The sequence below is a fragment of the Toxotes jaculatrix genome, chromosome 11, assembly GCF_017976425.1.
Source record: "Toxotes jaculatrix isolate fToxJac2 chromosome 11, fToxJac2.pri, whole genome shotgun sequence".
NCBI lineage: Eukaryota > Metazoa > Chordata > Actinopteri > Toxotidae > Toxotes > Toxotes jaculatrix.
In genome coordinates, this window is record NC_054404.1 from 4,128,145 (window position 1) to 4,151,120 (window position 22,976).

The 22,976-nt window shown below is 42.5% G+C and overlaps 1 protein-coding gene across 3 annotated transcripts in view; it reads left to right on the top strand.

Annotated features, from left to right (window-relative positions):
- ehbp1 (EH domain binding protein 1) overlaps positions 1-22,976 on the top strand; it is a 129,348-nt gene that overhangs the window by 6,156 nt on the left and 100,216 nt on the right. For all 3 annotated transcript variants that reach the window (XM_041049983.1, XM_041049984.1, XM_041049985.1), the window contains exons 3-5: positions 10,535-10,592; positions 10,712-10,807; positions 13,425-13,478. In XM_041049983.1, coding sequence (XP_040905917.1) covers positions 10,535-10,592; positions 10,712-10,807; positions 13,425-13,478 — 208 coding nt within the window. The remainder of the gene's footprint in view (positions 1-10,534; positions 10,593-10,711; positions 10,808-13,424; positions 13,479-22,976) is intronic.

Below are 22,976 nucleotides of genomic sequence, written 5' to 3' on the forward strand. Positions count from 1 at the left end.
TGACAGAGAATCAGTGAGAATTTTGCACTTGCATTGGAACTGGCTTTGCTGGCTAAAGCTCTTGTATTGTAAATACAAATATCTTGTATATCTATTTCTGAGCTGTGCTATTATTATATAAAAGTTTTCATGTTTACATTCTTTGTTAATTCACCTGTGATAAAGAGTAACATTGAGGACTGCACTTGAACACATCAGCAAACTGCATTACCTTGAAAAGTACACCCTTGATTCCCATAACTGCCAATAGTTGTGCATTAATCAACGTGATCCCATCGTGTCCTTGAGGAAAACACGAAATCACTACTTGCTTAGTCATTGTATTATCACGGAATCAAAGCATTGCTTAATGCCAATAGTGTGACTCTTGGAAGCCACAGTACAAACATCAGGCTGTCAGTTGACTGACGGCTCACCATTTCAGTGAACGTGACCGGCGTGTGTCAGGCCGTGACATGTTGTCTTCTGTTGAGCATGTGTGTGTGTTATGGCTTCAACACCCATCGTGTCTCTGCCAGAGAAACATCTTCCTGCCAACTTCTTTGACGTGGCTCTCCATTCTATTCAAATGTGAAGGCCGTGACACATTCCTGAGTATAAGTTTGGCACGGGCAGATGGGTCACTGCCGGGCGATAGTATGGAGCAGTCATATCTGCTGCGCAGGAATTCAGAATGAAACCACAGAAACTGGGTTGTTACTGCGATACCTAATGAAGGTTTGGAGACTCCATTGGTTAAATCTTTGTTTCTATTTAGTCTGATTTTAAAACTTCAGTCACTGACTTGCCTTCTTATGCTGGGTCATGTGTTTGAATGTTTTTCGAAATACTAACTGAACCAATGCCAGTGAGATGCCAAAAGCAGGGCAAACGCGGACAAGTGTTTTCATAGTTGATACTTGAGTTGCGTTCTTGCATATCTCTGCCTTAATTATAGCATTGGTTGCTGATTTAACTCGGCCGATTGTTTTGTCCTCACACTGCAGCTTTCAGCTCTTCATCTCCTCCTCCTGCGATTCTGTAATTGTTTTCTTGAACCAAACCCACTGCTGTCATCTGGGGCAGATCTCGCACTATCATTAAGGGTCCTCTTTCCATTTTCTGCTATCTTTCTCCATACCCCTCTTATATCCTCAGCTTCTCCCTCTTTCCTTTTGTTTCTTCATGTCTTGATTACTCGCTGTTTTATCTCCACCTCCCCTCACATCTTTCTCCTGTTCTTCTTTCCGATAATTTCACTTTAACTGCTTTGCAGTGGAATCCACCCAAGTGTAGATGTTCTGTGCTGCAATTATGGACACAAACAGGCATTTACACCCCCCACCCCCTCCCACATACGCCAAGAGAAATGAAACATTGCAGGGTTGTGAAGCAGTCAATGGGGTGTTAAATGTGATGAAAACTCTGCTGGTGTGTCTGTCTCTCTGCTGTCAGGCAGAGAAACATGCACAGCCCTGGAGACTGCTCAACATTTATCTGCCTGCATTGTGGTGCTGCAGCATCTGCAGGCTGATAAATGCATAGTGTGTGTGTGTGTGTGTGTGTGTCTGTTTGTGTCTGTGTGTGAGAGAGGAAGGCACAGCAAAACACCACAAGCCATAAGCGATAAACAAAATGCTGTTTCATTTTGGAAACCCCATTCTTAAGTGGTTGGTGCAGGTGAAGTCCAGAGTGCTCAAACTGCTGCAGTACAAAAATGTTTTCTTATCTGTTTGAATGTCCTACTCTGTGAAACTAAACTGTGCTCTTTGCCCACAGTTAGTTCCCTGTCCGTATTGTAGACTTTTGGAAAAGTTAGGAGCTCCTGGCCGATCACCTTGTCGTGGTAATTTATCCCCCACAGCTCTGGTAAAGCAGGAGCACAGTCCCTTTGCAGACTAATCTCAGTTACTTGGTCATTTCTGTGTTCTGTAACAGTCACATCACACTTCCTGCTCTAGATGCTATGATGCTAAGAAGATCTACAAGCAGCAAACTTTAGCTGCAGGCTCAGTGATAAAACGAAAGAAACAAAGACATATTGCAGAAAGGAGCACAATCAGCATCAAAATCTCATCTTCTCTTATAAATATTTATTTTTTTCCCCATTCAGTTTGTTTCTCAGGCAAAATAACTTTGATTGGTAATTAACATCTCTGTTGAAGCTTTGGTCGCCTGACTGCTCATGTATTTGCCTTAAGAAATGGATGTTGTTGTCCTCACCAGGGCTCCTTGTTTCTCTGCTGCCGGTGCTTCCAGACACATGACGACTGTGGTTCCTGCTGTGTCAGTCTCTGCCTAGGGCTGCTAGCAAGCTGGTAAAGGGAGTGTAGTCGTCGTAACGAGGGGAGATTTTTATTTCTTCATTTACCCCACTGAAAGACAACTACTTATCTTCCCCTTCTTTATTTTGGAGATGCTCCCAAACACATGATCTAAGTGATTCCTGCTGTGCCTGAGCTCTCCCTGAGGATTTTGCTGTGTTATCTTTTTTTAGTGGATTTAAGCTGTGTGTTGACTACTGTGTGCACTCATTTCTCTGTCCTGCATCTCAGTGCTTTCTGTGTCTCTCTTTTCCTCTAATCCTCCTTTTCTTTCAAATTTGCATTGTTGCATTAATTTAGTCAGGGATGTTTTGTTGAGCTTGGACATAGGATATCCCTTCATTACTGTTCTCTCATTATTGAGAGATCACCACCCATCGCTTTTCTGCCTATGTAGATGCCAGAGTTTGCATCAGAGTTTCACTTGTTTGTTTCTTATGAAGAAGAAAGAGAACAGAACATGCATTTCTTTGAGCTTCTCAGAGCAGAGAGTGTGCAAGACAAAATTTCACGTGTGTGTGTATTGTAGGCAATGTGGCCTGTTACCAGGTCAGCACAGTTTAAGCTTGAAATTTTAAAGTTGCACAGCAACAGTAAGAAACACAAAGCTTGCAGGGACTGATGCATCACCCAAAACGCTGAACCCCTCTCCACTTATTTTCAGGAGAGGAGAGGAGAATGAAAATTATGACAACTATTCATAAGCATATAAGGTCATTTATTAATAGCATGCTGTACCAAAAAAAAAAAAGGGAATGTGACCAAATCATGTGCTGGTGCCACTAACTAAAGAAAGTTGGAAGCATCAGTGCTACCAGTGGAAAAGTTAGTCTGGAGCCCTGCAGAGCCTCAGGGCTCCAGACACGCTCTCAGATGTACAGTTAAAGTTATGAGTGGACTCCCCGCCATTGCAGACATCTAGTGGAAGTGATAAGGGAGGAATGTAGGAGCACTGGAGAGGAGCCAGTACACTAAAGTAACAACACCAAAAACTGCATGTCATACCGATCTAACACATGGACTTTATTGGTTGTGTATCGGTTATTTTTTTATTGGAGATAAGTCCAAAATGGTCACCATCACCATCACCACTTCACCATCTCTGTGGAGAGTTTTACCCTTTGATATCAGGCCAGTCTTAACAGCAAAAAAGCATTTCGTTTTCTTATCCTAGCTGTCAGTCTTTGCCACTTAGAGTCCTCTTTTTTGTCAGTTCTCTCTCCTCTGCTCCTGATGTGCTTTCTCAGGTGAATAAAATTGAATAGCTCTTAGCAGCCCTCCATTCCTCCAGGGCGTGTGGAGCCTCTGATCTTCACTTTCATCATCCAGCCTACCTGCTTTATTGCTTATAACTTGCTCTCAACTAATTTCGCTCCCCATCCATGGCAGATCCATAATTGGGCATACTTGACCTCTGGTTGGTCTATCGGTGCAGTTAAGCTCTCAGCTACCAGTGTGTCAGTGCAACTATCCTTCTCTTTCTGCTTCTCAAAAACAACCTGCGGCTGACTTGAAATAACCAAGGCTGCTTACTGAATGTAGAATGCAGCTGCTTCAAAAGGAGGCTTCTCGCTTCATGTCTTTAAACCCTCACTGGGAATAAAGAAAAGCCTCCAAATGCAAAACTATTGCATAGTCCCACTTCATACCCCACTATATAGCTTTTGTAGTTGCAGATCACTTGTCAGATTTGATACTGTATTGATGATAACAGTAGTCTTCATCAAAATGTATCATCAAAATGTAAATGTGCTAATCAGCTGTTTATAACTTACAGAAGTAATGTAAAAGTCAAAGCTTCACTCACAACGTCAGTCAGAAGTGTGAGGAAACTGTGACTAGATCTTTATTATAGTGAAAGGTATATTTGTTTCATGATTGGTGCCAGTGGGTTAGACACACAGATGCACGTGCACACACGTAAACAGTCACAGTCGAGCGAGCAGATTAGCGAGACGCTTTAGCTTTCACCCCAGACTCTTGAGTCTGGCTTTAGTGCTTTCAGCGTTAACTCTGTGTCACTGACCCAGCTCTTGGTTGCCACACACTCTGCCTGACTGTTCTATAAATGGAGGTCAAGGGAATGTCAGACTAGATCAGATGAACTCAGTGTAACACACACGCTTTAGGTTTTATGGTCACTCTTTAACATCTGCATATACACAAAGATCCTGGTGTTCTCAGTTGTTGTTTATACTGGATTCCAAAGGCGATAAGTTTTAATGGCGGGTAAAAACATATCAAAACAAATACAAATACAGCTGAAACACGGATTCCACTTCAGTGGAAGCTATAGTATGATATGGAATATTGACATTAGATAAAGAATAATATTAAAAGTGTTAAAACAGTGACAAAACAGTATATTCAATGTTTGATGGTGATATAGAAAAGAACTCCGGTGATCATAAAAGTCTCATCATAAACATATATATATTAAGAGAGATGCTGTTTTATTGGTAGAGTTCTACCTGGTGGAAAAATGATAAAATGAGCTTATACAATGATAAAGGAAAATTCAGCAATTACATCAAAGAATTTCTGGTGCAGAAGGGGTAGTAAAAAATCTTTCGTAAAAAAAACTCTTACTCTTTCTTAATTTGTTGATCACATTATGCATTATGCAGACTTCATGTAAAATTAAAATGCGGCTTTGTTACATCATACCCAGTATGTGTGTTTGTGTGTTTAGTTTATCAGGCAGTCTGGAGTGTGACAGTCACACAGATTGTGTTTACACTGCTACGTCTGTCTTGATAGCAAAGGCCACAGTCTGACTGATAGCATAGCAAAGTAAGAGCAGTCCTCCCTGTCTGTTTCTCTCTCCCTCTTTATTCCTCTTCTCCCTTTCATTTGTTTCCTCCCACCCTCAACCATCTTCTTGTTGCTGTCTTTGTTGAATCTGAAATTGACAAGTAGGTCAGGTATAAAAAAAAAATATTTTTATCTATTCTTTTCATGATGGGACTGTGACTGAGCAGTACTTGAAAACCATTTGAATTGTTACTGTCATATCTTTTGTTTTGACCGCATCTTTGGTAATACGCAGTCATAACAGTCTTTTAGCTCTGCAGATGCAGTATGCATAGGCATTCCTAGGATGCACGTCACTTGTCAAAGCTTGTGAAGTCGAGTGATATTATCAAACAAGTGTCTAACTCACTACAGAGTCCAGTAAGGGTTTTTTTTTTTTTTTTTTTTTTTTTACTTGGGAAAAAATACAGCAGAATGACTGCATTTTGTAAAGGCAAGGCCGAGGCTTACCTGGCAGCATCAGTCTTAAACCTCCTGTCCATGCAAGAAAATATCTGTTAACAATTCTGCGGGAACCTCAGTAGACAGCCCACCCCAACAGTACAGTCGAGTGTGCAGTACATGCAGGGGTTGGGCTCTGCTATCTAATCCAGGCAATTGGCAGTTGCTGGTTTTGGTAAATTAAATTTACTATTTACTGTAAGCAGTGCAGAATGCCTGTGGTGTTTAGTGGTTTAGCAAATGTAAAAGCTTCCATACACTGGATTTAAGTATAGTCATTATTGTGTTATGTCAGTTATGGGGTCGAGAGAAACATAAAGGACAGTATTAAGATAGATATTTATGATAAAGGATGGCATGTGTAGAATAAGAGTACAGTATTTCAAAATTCTATAAATCAGAATACATTGAATTGACTATATTTATGATCTCTTACAGCCCAGCAGTCTTTTTTCGACAGCTTGTTTCTCAGTGCAGTCTTCCGTCAGCGTGGTGTTCGTCTGAGAGATTACACATCAGCGTGTGCTGGTGTGTGTTGCAGCATTTTCTTTTTAGTATGCTTCACAGAATTGTAGTCTGTGATGTTTCATCTCTCACAGCTGCTGTTTTACAGCACAAACAAGTCCACGTTTCCCTCTCCTGATGCCCGTGATTGACAGGTAGAAATGAAGTCTGTCGGGAGACACTAGAGCTTTCACAACACTCAGCTACACGCACACTTTAGCAACCTACCAAATAACACACCTGTGGTAGCTGTTTTCCCTGCGCTGGCATATTTTTGTGTTGAATGTCCTAGAAATACTGATGCACGTGTTCTCATCTTTTTTCCAAGTACCTGAACTCAAATTCAGGTTGCCATCTGCATACATTGGAATTATTTTAGTGTTTTTAATGTGTCACAGTGGAAACTGGTATTTAGTGGACAGCTTTCCTTCTTGGATTTTGGAAGTTGTCAAAGTTACTGTTGTGTTTTTCAAAAATACATGATCCTTTATCACTGTGTTTATCACTTAGCTATGTTTTATTGTGTGAACTACACTGGACCCCGCCCTGCTGTGTGTTTGCATTTGTCATACTGAACCTGTGTGTGTGTGTTTGTGTGTTGATCGGGGGGGTGTCATGTTAAAGGTGAAATGCTTCCTTCCTCCTGTTCCACTGAGCTGTCTTGCTTCACTTGATCTTTATCTCCATAACCGCAGCCCAAAGCATCTTTTTAGTCAAGTTTATTTATTTATTTTTTTTCATCCATAAGCCCTTGATTTTGTATTGAGCTGTGAGCCCTTTCATATTGCTTCAGCGTGCTCAGTACTGTGGCTGAACTAACAGACTGTGGACACTGATTAAGGACTGCAGACGCTGCAGACAAGATGTAATGCACACTCATTAAAAATGCTCTTGAGTAACGAGGAGCTGACTGTAGAATTTAGAATTTGAAATTTTTAGAAAGCAGTATTTCTATATGAAATTACACTCAAGCCAAAGAGTGGGGTTATCAAAAAGACATTAATTCACATTATGCCGCATGCTGATTAAAAATGCTAATTAAAAAGATCTGCCTGGAAACAAATCTGTAACTGGTAACACAGCTGGCAGGTGTGTGTGGGAATTGATGAACATTTCTGTGTACACTGACTACAGGTTGATGGGTTCTTGCAACTGTTAGTATGTTGTATTACCTGCTGTGATGCTAAAGTGTCTTTGAGGAAAACGCTGAATGCCTATGTGATCACTAATTGCAGCTTTCTTTGGGTGAGAGCTGCAGCCAAACACCTTAAATGTAATAGTGTGTATCTGGGTTTTGTGTCAGTCTCGAAGGGCTCTCCTCTCAGCTCCTGCTGAGTTTGCTGACCCACTTTTACTCTCATCTGGCCCCTCTCCAGCCCACACACACACAGATTGTTCATCTTTACACCCCCTTTTCTTCTTCTTCTGGGAACCTTCTAACCTTCTGATGTTAATTTTTGTTTATAATTTTATCATACTTAAATCTCCCTTTTTGCCTTATCAGAGCTGTCAACCGAGACCTGCTTTTAGGGCAGTCTGACTCATGTAATACCATTTAGCACACACATCCACGCACTTGCATGCTCATTATTTCTTTTAGTTTCTTTCGTTTCCCCTCTCTCTCACCCAGCTGCTGAGAGTCAAAATTTTCCTTTTGCAAATACAGAGTCTTTCAGATGTAATGGGGGTGTTCTCACACTCATTAGTGGAAGCAAATACTGAAGCACAAAAAGACAAAAAAAGAAGAGAAATCCATCCATTAAAATAATGATTCCCTTATGTGTAAGAACCTTTCATTACTTCTATTCTCACTATTAGAAAAGACAGCCATTACCCAACCTGAAGCTCAAATCCATCGTAAGCTGAAGGCCTTAATGTTAAAATAGGTTTGTGAACGGGTGAGGACTGATGAGCGTACATTTTAAACGTCTTCATCACATTTGTTTCTTCTGTTGTGGCATTGCTCTCTGATGGCTCACTGCTTCCTGTTACACACAGAAGGAACATGCAGCAGTGAGCTTGAAGCTGAACACAGGAGACAGCAGAAAGTGTGCAGAAGTCAGTCAGCCTGCGGACGGATGGTTTAAATTTTTCTCGTAGCACAGCCAGTGCTGTACAGAGGGGAAACAAACAGAGGGTGATATTTTGTGTGCGTGTGCCGGCTCTCTGATATGGCCTGTGTTGTTGGACAATAGCTTCTCTATGTGAGGCCTCCTCGAGGCAGACGTTGTTGCATGTCATTCTCCCTCCCTCCTCTCTTCTGTTTTCCCTCTCACTTCTCTTTCCTTGGCTGTCCGTCCCCTCTGTTCTCTTCCATATTCTGTCTTTTCCTCTCTTGTGTCTTCTCTCTCTCTCTCTCTCTCTCTCTCTCTCTCTCTCTCTCTCTCTCTCTCTCTCTCTCTCTCTCTCTGTGTCACACAGCCAGTCATTCTTTTACTTGAATGCCTGCTTTGCTGTTGTTATTCTGGTCTTTGACGCAAGGGTCCATGTATTCATAAGCCCTTTGCAATGCTTAACACAGCAAATGCACAGAAACTACAAATAGGTATATCTCCAACACACTGATACGGAAATATCGTCACAGATAGAGGTTCAACATTACCTCCCACATGTTGACTTCTGTTGATATTTGGTTCTAGTGTGGGGCCGTGGATCCTGTAGGGCAGTTCCCTCCCTTTATGTTCTCTATAGTGAAGGCAGAGATAGCTGGAGCTTGAGAATTTAAGAGCACAGGGTTGATACTTGGCAATACAGGGTTCTTAAACCTAGACTCTCCTGTTAACAGACAGACACTGTGCCGCTCCTTTGTGTATGACTAAAAGCAAATACATGGGTTATATTTAGGAAGGCATTTTAACAAGGTAAAGCAGGGTCAGGTGGGTCCTAACAGTTTGGTTCCGGTTTTGGCTTAAATTACAGGGTTACAAATTCTTCTCTCCAAATACTGTTTGTCCTGAGTGAATGAATGAATCCAGTAGATCAAATTATGATGAGATTGACAAAGAAACTATATTTTGATCAGTAATGTTGTGGCTGATACCGATCTGTCGCATTTCTTCTAAAATACTAAAATGTTGCTTTTAAAGGGTAAATCTAAAATGATAATTTGATTTTCTATATCTATAAATTTCTTCTTACATTTACACATCATTCACAGCAGTGTATTCTGTAACCCTCCACCACTCACACACACTTTTTTACAGTATGCACATGCACCAGGAGTGACAAGCGAGCAGGTCCAGACTTGTCAACTTGCCAGCTAGGTAACTGCTTTGGCTGTGTTTTGGATGATTTCTCACACTGACTACAAAGCATAAAATTTGTAGGGGAGAACTCTTAACAGTCTTCGATTTGTTTGTGTTCTTCTCACATCAAGGCCAAGTAGCGAGACAGTCATGATTTATTAAGCAGTTGCATTGGGGTTTATCTTTATGACTCTGTAAAGTGTGCTTTATGGAGAGAACTTTTTTTTTTCCCCCCAATGTGTGTGAGCATCAGCTAATGCTCTTTCAGGACATAAGCCACTGGTGCGTCTTAAATCAAGAGTTATTTTAAGTTGCTTACTTGCTTAATCATGATGGATACACTGACAGTGCAGCAGAGTGGACCATGCTGTTGAACTGAATACACTTTTAGCCTATGGACTATGCAAAATAATGCACTGTGGTTTAGGCATGTATGCATGTTTTTAAGAGACCTGTGCCTCTCTTGTATTCACATCACTGACATCAACTCAGTTTGACACATACGACACAGACAAACCACCTTGAGCCTTGATGAGCGTCTTACTGCAGCTAATCTGTCTCAGCCAGACTGTCTCTCCTCTTTTGTGTGTCACTTCTCCCAGCACTTTATCTCTTTCATACTAAATTTAAACAATCTTTATAAGACAGATGTTGTCTGTAACTCAACTAACTTTTGGGGGATGGAGTTTTTCGCTAGTGTTTTTGTTTTTACCTGCACTCTTCTCCCCATTTATTGCTTTTTAATTCGATTAATTTGTGATTGGGGTTACACTGTGTCGCCCATCAGTTGTCAGTGCAGTGTGACTGTGACCTGCACTGGGTTAGGTTGTTGTAACTCTCAGCTTCTTTCAGTGTATTTTTTTCCTGTCACACTGACCTCTGGATGTGTTTGTGTGCATGTGTTACTGCATGTGTGTGTGTCCTGATACCTGTGCTGCAGTCCACAGAGACAAAGCCAGGGTTTAGCTGTGTCTCATGATTTATTCATACTATGAGTGACTGTGCAGGTGTGTGTATGTGTTGTTGTTTTGTGTATGTGTGTGTGTGTGTAGTATTAGGCTTATCAGGGTTATAAGATTCAATCTTTGATCAGTCGGACTCACATCCTGAACATGACGTTGATATATTGGTAGATGGAGACTCAGAGACAGGTGAATTCATGAATAAATCACTTTGCCTTTTTCACTCATCTTTCTTTCTTTTTTTTTTTTTTGTCTTTTCTATCAGGCAACCAGACAAACTGGTGGTGGTTTGGACGCGCAGGAGTCGACGGAAATCTTCCAAGGTTTGTACTGGATGAGCGGCACTCTGAAATAAAAGTAAAGAAAGAATAAATCAAAAAAAAAGTTTCTCATTTGCGAATATGAATTTTTTTTGTTTTTCTTGTGTCCTTCTGTCTTGCAGTCCCACGGCTGGCAGCCCGGTATCAAAAACCCCTACAGAGGAGTGGTAGTGTGGCCTGTACCAGAAAACATTGAGATCACTGTCACTCTTTTTAAGGTAAACTACAGCTTTATCAATATATTTTATCAATGGAACGTCCATATGCACATAGTAGTAGAGTTGTGTCTGTAATTGACATACATGTACAGACAGTATCTGTCACTGTGCCTGGCTTATTTAAACATGCTGGGCCTTTGTGCTGACAGGCTAGCTTAGAGCTCAGTGTCCTGTTACCTCGCCTCCATACCTGCCCTCCAACTGTGTAGTGAACTCTGGGCAGGCGCTTGATACAGAAGGCAAAAGACAAACTTGAAACTTAATTTATCTCCAGACCTTTGTACAAACACACAGTGATGTCTGATAGTTACCAGTATGCATGGAAAAGCTTTGATGTGTACTGGCTCTGTTTTCTGAGCCCACCACTGTACATGTCAGTGCCTCCTTAATCTGGGCCCACTTCCACTTCCTGTCCCAGAGGAAGTTATAAAGCTGTTTTTTTTTTTGTGATGAGACACAAAGTAAAACCACTGACTGCACAACTCGCCCACTAATGTTGGATAAAACCACAAATCAAATAACAAGCCTGTGCTATCTATAAGAGTGTTGTCTTTGTTAGAACTGTTTTTCTCCCCTGCCTCCTTCAGAGTGGGAATTAGGAATTACTGGGCAATTTAATAATGGAGCGATTCAGTGGATTTGTTTTTAACTTTTAACGGGATACATCACCAGTTTTACAAATAAAAGTAAAATACCTGCACAATGGGTTTTTAGCCCTGATGATAGTTACTTATATTATAGATCTCAGCATCGAGTTGGAGACTGCAAATGACTGACAGAAAGCACGTACAGCAAACTGAGGGCATGGATTTAGAAAGACATGAGTATTGACCAGGTAGGGAGGGTCCAACAGAAAGATGCTACTGGCAGCATTATGGGAAGTGTATGACTTTCTGGAGCACTGCAGCAGCCCTTTAATATCAAAAATACTGCTTAATGCTGGTCTAAATCTGTCAAACTCTAATACCTAATAACTTATAATTCAGATTGTGTGTCAACTGAAGGTTAAACCGGACAGTGATTTAAAGATGCTCTCTGTCTGGCCTGAAGCTCTACCATGAAAACACCTGAGCTCAGCAATATTGCAGCCAGCATACACACCAGCAGGCAGCCATCGCGTAACTTTGTAGACAGCAAGAAAATACTTAATTAAGAAGTAACTTAACTGGACAGTCCTCTGGCTTCTCATTCTGTAGACAGAATCGATTCTAACAGAGACAATGTTCAGAAAGCACAGTGGACACTTAGTACCAGCCAATCCTGGTGAAGTACTCAGTACGAATTTTTACAACACATCTGCAGAAGAGCTAAATGTTTGCTTGCACAAGTACAAACATTTGAGGTATTTCATCAATGGGGAGATCCTTGTTGATGTTGAAACATGTTGGTGACAACAATATTTCAGAAGAAGATGTAGGATACTGTCAGGGAGTGGCAGCCTGTGCTACCAGCAGCACTAAAAACTGCAGACATCGCCATAAACTGAGATGGCTGGTAACACCATGCTCCGTTGCCTTTTATAATCTGTTATGTGCTTGTGAAATAAAGGGGCCTTTAAAATTTGGAAGGATGAGACGGCTGTATGTGGTGCTCTGTGTGTGTGTGTGTGTGTGTTTCTGCTCATGTGGGCGCTGTGGCTGTGTTTTAACTGTTGTGCCAGACTGCAGCATTATTGATTTCCTGGGGTGTGTCACAAGTGCAGTTAGACAGAAAGGCCATGAGTGCATGTGTTTCCTCGTGTGCTTGTGTTCTACACTCTGGGGCTGCAACAACAATTATACCCAGTGTTTATTTTATTGATCAATCATTTTGTCTGTAAAAGGCAAAAACAATATCACAAGTTACCAGAACCCAAAGTGACGTAGCTCATTGTGAAGGTTCATCCAGAAGTATTCAGGTTCTCACACTGAGAATCAGAAAATTGGGATTTTATTTTTGGATTGACAGATCAGTGATTTGATTTTTTTTTTCATTTGTTTCAGCTGCGAGATGCACATTTTTCTTTGATTGTGTAGTGAATGAATGCTTTAGTGTGTATCTACGTGTGTGTGTGCGCGCCCTGGTTTATTCGTGCATTGGCTGTGTGAGTAAGTGTAGATGTGTCAGCCTGTGTGCATGAATAGAGAAGGTTGATTAGGTTAGGTTTGCATGTCTTTGTCCGTCTAACAGTGATTTGCGGTTGTGTGTGTGTGTGTGTGTGTGTGTGTGTGTGTGTGCTGCTGCTGGAGGGCAGTGAAGGTCATCCATGCCAGCACAGTAAGACAGTAAGGCTGCCTGCTGTCTTGCTGCCTCCATTAGTGTCTCCTCTCATCACCTCACACATAGACAGGAAGGAACACGGGAGGATAGACAGCACAGAAACACAAGTACGCTATACACCACAGAAGCAACCTGGCAACAAGTCTGACAGAAAGACAGAGAGAGAAACATCTATAATTTAAAGTGTTGAATTTTTCTTCTCCATTCAGGTTAAAGCTTGATTGCCCATCAAGTAGAAGTACACATTATAACTATGCACACACACAGATAAATGTATTTCAGATGTACAGGTTTCACTCTGCGCAGATATACAGTATATTATGTACTTATCATTTCTTTTTTTTTGGTTGCCTTGCAGGACCCCCATGCAGAGGAGTTTGAAGACAAAGAGTGGACATTTGTCATTGAAAATGTGAGTTCTCAATTATGTCTTTTACCCTTTTGTCCTCTCAGTCTTTCCTTCTGTTATTGCATTGACATTCTCCATTTCTTATTGTGTAAAATTGCTCCACATTTTTGTTTTCTTAATTTTTTTTTTTTAAACCTTACGGGAGTGAAACAGAAGCTCCGTTTGATTAAGTGACTGGGAATTACAACTTTAAGTAAAACAAGATATATCCTATATTCCTCTTTCTCAGCTGTTTTGGACATAAATCCTCTTTGCGTTGCGCGTGCAGGTTCTGCCACCGTGTGGTCAGTTTACGCTATTACATGCCCCTGTGTGTGACTGCCAGCCCTCAGCTTAAACCAAAAGTGATGGCCTGCATCATGTTGGCGTACCTGCAGGTCCACAGTAACAGTTTGGCTCAGGCTTTTGTGTGTGTCTGTGTGGGTGGGTGGACTTTTAAGTTGCAGTTGTAACTTAAAACCAGCGAGTATCTGCAGCATTTATCATTTGCGAGCGAGGGAAATTGATGAAGCAGAATGAGAGAGCAGGAGAGGTGGACTGATGGAAAAGAGAGGGAACAGAGTAAGACAGAGAAGTGGAGACTGTGTAAACATGTTGGAGCAGCCTGCCAGGAAACTGAAAACCTGCTGCTCAGAAGCGATTTTCTGTGTCCCACACATTTGCTGGAGACAGTTCTGTTGCATGGCTCGCCTAAGTAGTACAGACATGGTGAACAAATGAGGCCTTTGTACTGACGCATTGGTCTTTTCTTGTTTTAGCCTTTAGTAGGAAATTTGAAGTTATTCAGAAACCTGTGACTAATGCTTTCTGTGGCAGTTCTGTGATGCAGCGTCTCCTAAACTCTCTTGTCTCTAAATATTGTCTCTATTAGAATCAATCACTGCTGGACAGACAAAGACATGAGCTTTTGGATCTCAGTGTCTTGCTCTGGCACTTCAACAGGGTCAAATTGTGCTGTTACGTGTTCTTTTTCTGCTCCTGTAGTTGAATCAGGATCCACCCCGTCCACTGAATATGCACTGACACAGATCACAGGAACCACCTGACCCCTCTTTCAGTGCAGCCTCTTGTCGTTCTCAGACATCTGTTTCTGCTGCTCACGTTTTGTTTGTGTTGGTCAAGGTTTGGGACAAGCCCAGTTTGAAAGATCACTAAAAAAGTCTCCAGGGTGTTTCAGTTTAAGGAACCGTCGCACCTGATGCCAGCCTTGACTTTCTGGGAAATGCAAGCCTTTACATGTGTTCCCAAAACTGCTGTCACCATTTGAAAAAATCATTGACCCCTGCTCTGACTGTCACAGGAGCTTTTTATGGAGTGTTTATGAAATTAAAGCTCTTTCTCTCTGCCTTTTAGTAACAGATTTACTTCATTTAAAGGAAACAGGAGCTTTCTCTTTCTTTCTGTCAGAGTGATGGCTGTTGGCAGGAATTCATCTTTATTTAATTTAAGCAATGAGGACCTGAAAGGACAGTTTTTACTTACTCAAAACTGATGCCAGCTTCCAAACACCCTTATGTGTAAGCTTTTTGACTATTGAGCGAGGGAGTGTCATTAGTAATCAACATGGGCAGATCTCTGAGACTCCTCAGCTCTCTCCCTTTTTTTTGTAAGAATGTCGGCAGGAAAAGAAAAAGTGGCTGACTGCTTTGACACTGTCACTTTCTGTACACATCAAGCTCAAAGGAACGGCAGCAGAAACTGCTCTACCTTTCTGGTTTTGATAGAAAGCTGAGAAGACAAGCAGGTCAGCCGGTGTTCTCTGGCCAGAGCGTGGGAGAGAGTGAAAAGGGAGCAAGAAATGGACAGAAAAAGACAAGTTTGGGGGTTTGCCTGTGTCTCTGCATACCTGACTAATGACAGAAAGATCAAAGCCACGCCACTCTCCTGACAGCAGGAATGGAGAGCACAGAGGAGGGAGGGAAAAAGGGAGGGAAGGGAAGAGAGGGAGAAGGCAACCTTACATCTTCACACACTGCTATGCAGAGGGAGACGGGATGAAAATCCACATCTCTAGATTGTTTAAGAAGAAGTAATACTGTTGTTTTCCTTAACAAGTCATTACACTTACACAGATAGCGTAGTTTCATCCAAAAAGACACGTGGCATCTGAGACACATCTGGATATTGCTGCAATGCGTTGATCTTTTGTGCTGGTTTTAATTAGCGTGTTACTTTGAGGACATCTTTGTAGAACATACACATGCTTTGGCAACTTTTACAGAAAAGCCACAAAACTCTTGAGACATTTGCTTTCTTGCTTCCTGGGTAGTTACCTGCTGTATACTGCTGTGACCTACACCTGTTGAATCACTGAGTAACTTCACCATTACTTCTGATGTGGACAGTGAGTGACAGAGACAGTCAGAGAGGAAAACATATGATGGGTGAGGTTTGCGAAGGAACATCGTCAAGTAATCAGTCTCTACTTCACATGCATATTTCCAGGTGTAGTATAAAGGATGACAGTAAAGCTAATATTCCTGGTATTAATACACTGAATAAGTTATTCTTTGGGCATGACTCAGTTCATGTCTGAAATTTGCAGAAAGCCTCAACAAAGTCCAGTGAACAGAGCCGATGAGCATAGATTTAAGGATCAAAATAAACTGACCACAAGAGGGCAGTATACCCTAAGATCTGCGAAAAACCTGTGTGTTTGTCTGTGTATGTGTGTCAACAGGAAAAGGTATCTGTGTGAGAAAGCATGCACCTGTATGTCTGTGTGGATGTATGTGTGACAAAATGGTAACGTTATCCAGACATATTAAATGTTTGATCATATGGTGTTGTCACTCTGCTTGTGTGTGCATGAGTGTACAGACAGCTCAGACCCCCCCCACACCACCACCCTTCAGGTATCTAAGCTAATATAAAGTCAGGAAGAGATGAATGGATGCAGCGGTGAGTGCTGCTCTGAGCAGGAGGAACAGAAGAAGCGGAGAGGTGAGTTCTCCTGACCCCTCATCAGACGGCGGAGGAGAAAGGGGAAGAATACGCCATTGTGCCCGAGCGCCGGAGATGATGAAATTCAAGATCCCCGCGCCGCGGCTTCGTCTTAAACTGGGGGCCCAACCTCGCACTAGGCTAATCCCTCCCCGTCGAATTACTGGCCCTGGGTAGATTGTATTTTGTCATTGAAAATGGCAGTGTCAAACACTACCTTTTTCTCTCCTCTATTTGTTCGTCTGCCAAGGCGAATCGCATAATCAAAAGATGGAGAGAGAGAGAGAGAAGAAGAGAAAGTGATGGAGAGGGAGAGAGAGGTGGCAGGCTGTAAATGGCTACGCAGTAGTATCTCTAAATTGCATGCTACCCTTGCCTTTCACCCTTTTTCAAATAGCCACGTATTATCAAAAAGGTGGGCAAATTGAGAGTCAAAAGATTGGACGGCTATATTTGAAGGCATTGTGCTTACAGGCTCTTTTGTGTGTGCGTGTGTGTGTGTGTGTGTGTGTGTGTGTGTGTTGGGGGGGTCGGGGGTGGGGGTTAATATGTGTATGTATGTCTGTGTGTATTCTCTCTGCGTTTGCATATCAACCAAAGCTGGAGATGGTAGGCCAACTTCCCTCATCTTCAGAGCTTTGTAGGAGGATTTAAATAACACACACACACATACACATACACACTGGATTGTTGTATTTAAAGTGAGAAGCTATTGTGTCTGGATACATTGAATATACAGTGATACACACTCCAGGACCCACTCTTCCCTCTGCCTCTCCCCCTGTTTCTCTTCTTCTGACTCATACTTGGCCTTTTTTTTTTTTTTTTTTACTCACTTTACATCAATGTCACCCAGAAAAGAAGGAATTTTCAAATCTATGGATGCTCTGCCAAATCACAGCTCACACTGTCTGACAGCCTGTCTGCTGCATGTGGCCACATTTTAAATATCGATTTTGAAATAGCCGCTTTAAGTATTTGCGGTTTTAATACTTTAAACCTACACAGTCACTGCAGTGACTGTATTTTTCTTCTGCGTAAAGGGAAAAAGATCTGTCACAGACCCAAAAAGTGTGTGTGGACCAATGTTTGACCTGACTGTGCGCCATACATAGAGGTATTTCCATCATGGCTTATGATGATGTTTCCGTCTCCCCTTCGGCCATGTTGTTACCGCTCTCTTTTCCCTTCTCGTCTCCTTTCCACTCTGTCTCTTTCTCTCTTACAGTCCTCTCTCTGAGGTGATGTCCTGTCTATTGTGGACCACATCCAACTCCATTAAGGCCATTTCCACACCACATACCTCCCACTTACACACAGTCATACAGTCACACAATGTCACATACTGACACAGACACACATGCACGCACTAATCTCACCACACACACACTGTAAAAACCATGACACACACTCACACATACATACGCCGACCTACCTCCATCACCTTTGCACACACTCTCTCTCTCTCTCTCTCTCTCTCTCTCTCTCTCTCTCTCTCTCTCTCTCTCTCTCTCTCTCTCTCTCTCTCTCTCTGTCTCTCTCTCTCTGTATTGTACCCACAGCCATGGTGTCTATATGCCCCCCCCCCCCCTTCTCTGTCTGGAACACATTACGTAGGCCAGTGGCTTGTGAGCGCTGACTGGGCCTTGGGGAAGAAAAACACAATTATTTCAGCCCTCGGCTATTCACGCAAAGGTGACAAAAGCTGGTATGAAGTATGAAATCCCAAAAGTTTCTCCCGTGCCGAGGCCGACAAATTGGGATTAATTTGTGCTCGTGTGCACGCGTGTGTCTCCAAAGTTTTCACCTTTGCTTGTTTCCCATTTCTTAAATAGTTTGGAGAACTCAAAGGGCTTCATTTATTCTGTCAGAAAGAAGAGTGTGTGTTCTCTCAAGTAGTTTGTGTGTGCGCTCACATTGCTAATTTTAAAGAATGTATGCCTTATAAAAGCTGGAAGGATGTGAATTATTGTGTGTACGGGTGTGTGTGTCTCACTGTAGAAAGGTGGGGGGGCTCTTAGCAAGGGATCACACATTCACACATGCTTTCCAAATTAATTTAATCTAATTAATCGCCCTGAGGAGAGGCAACAGATGCTGGTGATTACCTACCATGCCTGGACCCCCCCCCCCCATGCAGGCACATACACACAACCACGGACACACGTCAAGTACACACCACAGGCACACACACATAACTATTACAACTCTAAATGCTGCCCTTTTCTGCCAGTACGCAGCTAACGTGCATTGCTTTTGTATGTTGATAAATAAGAAAATGACACAAGCACTTAGAGAGAGCAAGTTACTCCAAACTCCATTTGTGTCTTTGTGAGAAACTGCACTTGTGTGTGGGGAACGATGTGTTAGGGTGCCCTGTGTGTGTGTGTGTGTGGTGTGTGTGTGTGTGTGTGTGTGTCTGTGTTAGTAGGTTGTAGGTGGCTGCAGAGGCCGGGTGGTCCCTCCTGTCGCCCTAATAGGCTTACTGGCCCCTAATCCACACCACACCACCCCGTCACATGGCTGGTCTGCTGACTAACGGCTACCACCACCATGAGGTGTGCGTGTCGCTGTGTCTCTGTGCAGGTGTCAGAGTTGTGTGTGAATGTATCTGTGTCTGAGCGAGTGCGGGTGGTGTCCGTTTGGGAGACGGTGTATCTTTATTCTCGGTTTAGTGTGCACGTGTGTCAGAATGTGTTTTGTGACCATTTGAATAGTTAACAGTCGATTTCGTCTGTAATCCAGCGTGTGAATCTGCTGCTTTTCAGTTTTATATCATTGTAAATGAAATATATTTGGGATTTTGGCAAAAAGCAGAAGACGTTACCTGATCTGTGGAAAGGACGGGCGGGGATTTTTATAGATTAAAAGATTATTTACCAAAATGAAAAATAATCAACGTGAATTAAAATGCATCCTGTTTTTGCTCCTCTACCATAATATATCCATTCATATATCTCTTCTAGTGCACACATGCGCTCATACACACAGGCACCGTCTGCTCTGTACGGTTTTGGCACGCCAGCACTTGGCACACACACCATATCTTCCATCTTTGTGTGTGTGTGTTTTTGCTTACATGCATGTGTTTGTTAATTAAACTGATTAAACTGTTGCCCCTGACGATGTGGGGCTTTGCTTCTGTGCTTACGTCACCTTTTTCATACTCTGCTCTCTCCTCTCTTCCTCTGTGTTTGTGAGTAGCTTTATATTTAGTCTCTCTCTCGTATTGTTTTGTCTGCTTTACCGTTTTATCCTTGCCCTGTTTACTTTTTCGTCTCTCGTCCTTATGATCTTGTATGCCCCCCCCGCATGCTGTGTGTGTGAGGGACATATGTTTGCAGCGTGTGTGAGTGTGTGTGCGCCATGTGCATGCAGTCTGTGTGGATGTCTTTACGTTTGCATGTGTGACTTTGTATTTGTGTGTTGTGTGACTGAGTGTGTCTTGTCCCACTGGTCCAGGTTGTGACCTCGGCTTTCATCTCCTTAGTCTGAGGCTCCTGCAGCCCGCTGTGCTCCGCTCCCAGCCAACGACACAGCAGATGTCACCAGACACTACAGCAAACACACACACACACAGTCGCATGTACATCATCTCAAAGATACAGTGTCTGTTTTTCATATGTACACATAGGCGCACACACAGACTCACAGTGTGTGTACACATACAGCATATAATCTCACACACAGACACATGAGCATCCTGTCATACACAGACACACACACACACACACAGATACATTTCTAGCACATACACACGCATGCAGAGTCAAATCCAGCCCAAGCAGGTTTTTGTTTTGCCTCATACAGTGTGACGTTTGACCCCCAAAATAAACATCAAAACACATGTGTCACCTGGGAAACATCCTCCTTTCCACCTGTGTGGCCTTCACATAATAACAACCAAAATGTGTGTGTGTGTGTGTGTGTGTGTGTGTGTGTGTGTGTGTGTGTGTGTGTGTGTGTGTGTGTGTGTGTGTGTGTGTGTGTGTATGTGTGTGTGTGTTGTGACTGGAGATGTTGATGTTATAAACTGTGGATCAGGCCTGTCCTCATTCATGCCATTATTTTGGCAAAACTTTAATGGATGATGCATTTCACTACTGTGAAATATACACTAGACACATAAAGGGGGAGCGCCACAGTGACAAGGTGAGACACTGGGATTGACTGGCCAAAGGTGGGGGACCCATCATGTCCAGATGGCAAGGGCTTGAGGCTGACATTTGACCCCCAGCAAATTTAACGTAGTGTGTTTTCAAACTGTTGTTGAATACTGCACTGTAAGCTGATGCTGGTGCAAGTGAAGGAACATGGAAGTCACAGTCTAAGTAGATACGACCAAGAAGGAAACATACAACTTATCAAAGTGCTGTCTTGAAGTTCGTGTCCTTGTACATGCCCCCTTCCCCTTATCATCGTCTGTTCAGCCATAGTATTTGTTGCTGTTCATGCTAACTGATCAGTTCTTTTATGTATACCAAACAGGAAAAACAAACGACCAGCAAACCATAGCACTTTTCTGAGATAAGACCTACCTGATACTGAGTGTTTAAGACAACAAATTTTGGGCATCCTAGTATCCTGGAGGTTTAGAATGGACACCATGCAATCTCCATGTCTGTAGTTCGATTTCTACAGGCAAACTTTGGCAAGGTTCGGCAGAGGTGGCTACTATATGGGGATTTTTTTTTTAGGGTGGTGTATAATGTACCTTGAACCAGCAGCATTGAGGTGAATGGGGTAGGAGAGGCTGGGCAGTAGAAGAGGGAGGTGAGGGAGACAAGTTAGTGAGGAAGACTGACCTGCAGCTCATGAAGTTGCAGAATATTAATAAAAACAAAGGCATAAGCTTAAATTACTTGTGGAATATGTTTTAAACATTGATGAATGTTGGCATACAAGCTCCAGTTTTCTTAAATGGTTTATTTAACCATTATTTCTTTCCTGCTGTGTTGCTGGTTTCTGCTTTCCATTTCTGAGAATACAGTCCTGATATCTAATCGGAGGTTCTCAGTCGAATGTTATTGGCTGCCACACCCTCTGTTATCAGTCATCTCTGAGGTCATCCTCTATCACTCCATGGCTACACATCCTGTCACCTGCCCTCCTCCTCGGTCGGCTCTAATCCGACTTTTTCCTGCCTGTCCTCATCCTCATCTCACCTTGTTTTTGGTGTCATGTGTTACATGGCGATGATGGGTGGTCAGACAGTTCTGTTGCGACGTGATGCGCGATTGGACAAAGACAGCAGAGCAGTTATTATCTCCATCTCTCGGTTATTTATTTTTCCTCTGTGCGACTTAAGATGGCTGCTCGCGATGGAGACAGGCCTGTGTGGCCCCGCAAAACACTGGCCCGGCAAATCCCCCTGTTTATCCACAAGCTTGACCCGCTGGGCCTGCGTGGGCTGGTCGTTTGCTTGGTAGATACGTGTGTAGGTGGTGGTGGTTTTGTAGAAGATGTGTGTACATGCACGGAGGCACATGTGATGAACTTAGGTTAAACTTGTGCGCAGGGTGACTAATTTGACATTATCTCCTCAAGATCCGCTCATAGTGAGTACGTGCAAGTGTGTGTTTGTGTATGAGCATTTTAGGGAGTGAACACGGACACACACACACACTCACAGGTTCTGGCAAACTGAGGCGACTGTTCTGCTAAGTGGCAATGAATAGGGTCTTGTGATGTGCTCTGATGCCAGTGCTAAGCCAGCCACTGACAGTTAGACTGATCCCCAAACATGTCTTTGTCTCTGTTTTGGATATAAATCTGTACTTGGATTACACCCATACGTGTTGAGGAGATGTTGCGAAGGACACATTCCCACCGTGAGAGCAGTGCTCGCATCAGATGTGTCACTTGTCAATATTAGTTAAGAAATTTAGTAAAAGAACGTCACTGCAGACAAACTAAATCGTTTTTCCATACTAGCGCTGTCGGTTTTTCTAAACAAATAAAGTTCAAACACGTTCGAATTGGCACATAATTAGTTGAAACTCATTTGAGTGCATTGACCCACACACTGAAACAAGATTTCAAATAAAAACCGACAGCCCAACTGCATTGTACTTAGCTCGTTGGTTTTTAATGTCTTTTTAAGAAATCCTCATGTTGATCATCCTCAGTTGAGCAGAATACCAGTGGCCCTTGACTGCCTTAATGCTTATTGGGTATTAGTCATGTATGAACCTGTAAATTAAAGGTTATTCTCCTGTTTCACCATTCACTTCGGAAAAGATCATAGACTAAATGGCTCATCCACGACGTATGTAATTTGGTTTGAGAAGAGCGGTTTGTGTTTTTAGTAAGTGTGTCTCATATATAAATGCACATAAACAGAATTGGGGAACCCTATTGTTCTTTCTTGGAAAAGGAATTTCAAAGAACAAGCACTCACCCATGCACACACACACATGCACACGCACTAAAACACACCAGCTCCTTATCCAATCCCTCCACTAATTCCCCCTTGGTAGAAGGTGTTCATTGTTTCTCTTTCATTCTAATCTCTCCCTCTCCTTTTTTTAAAATCCATATTAGATTCTCTTTGAGTTG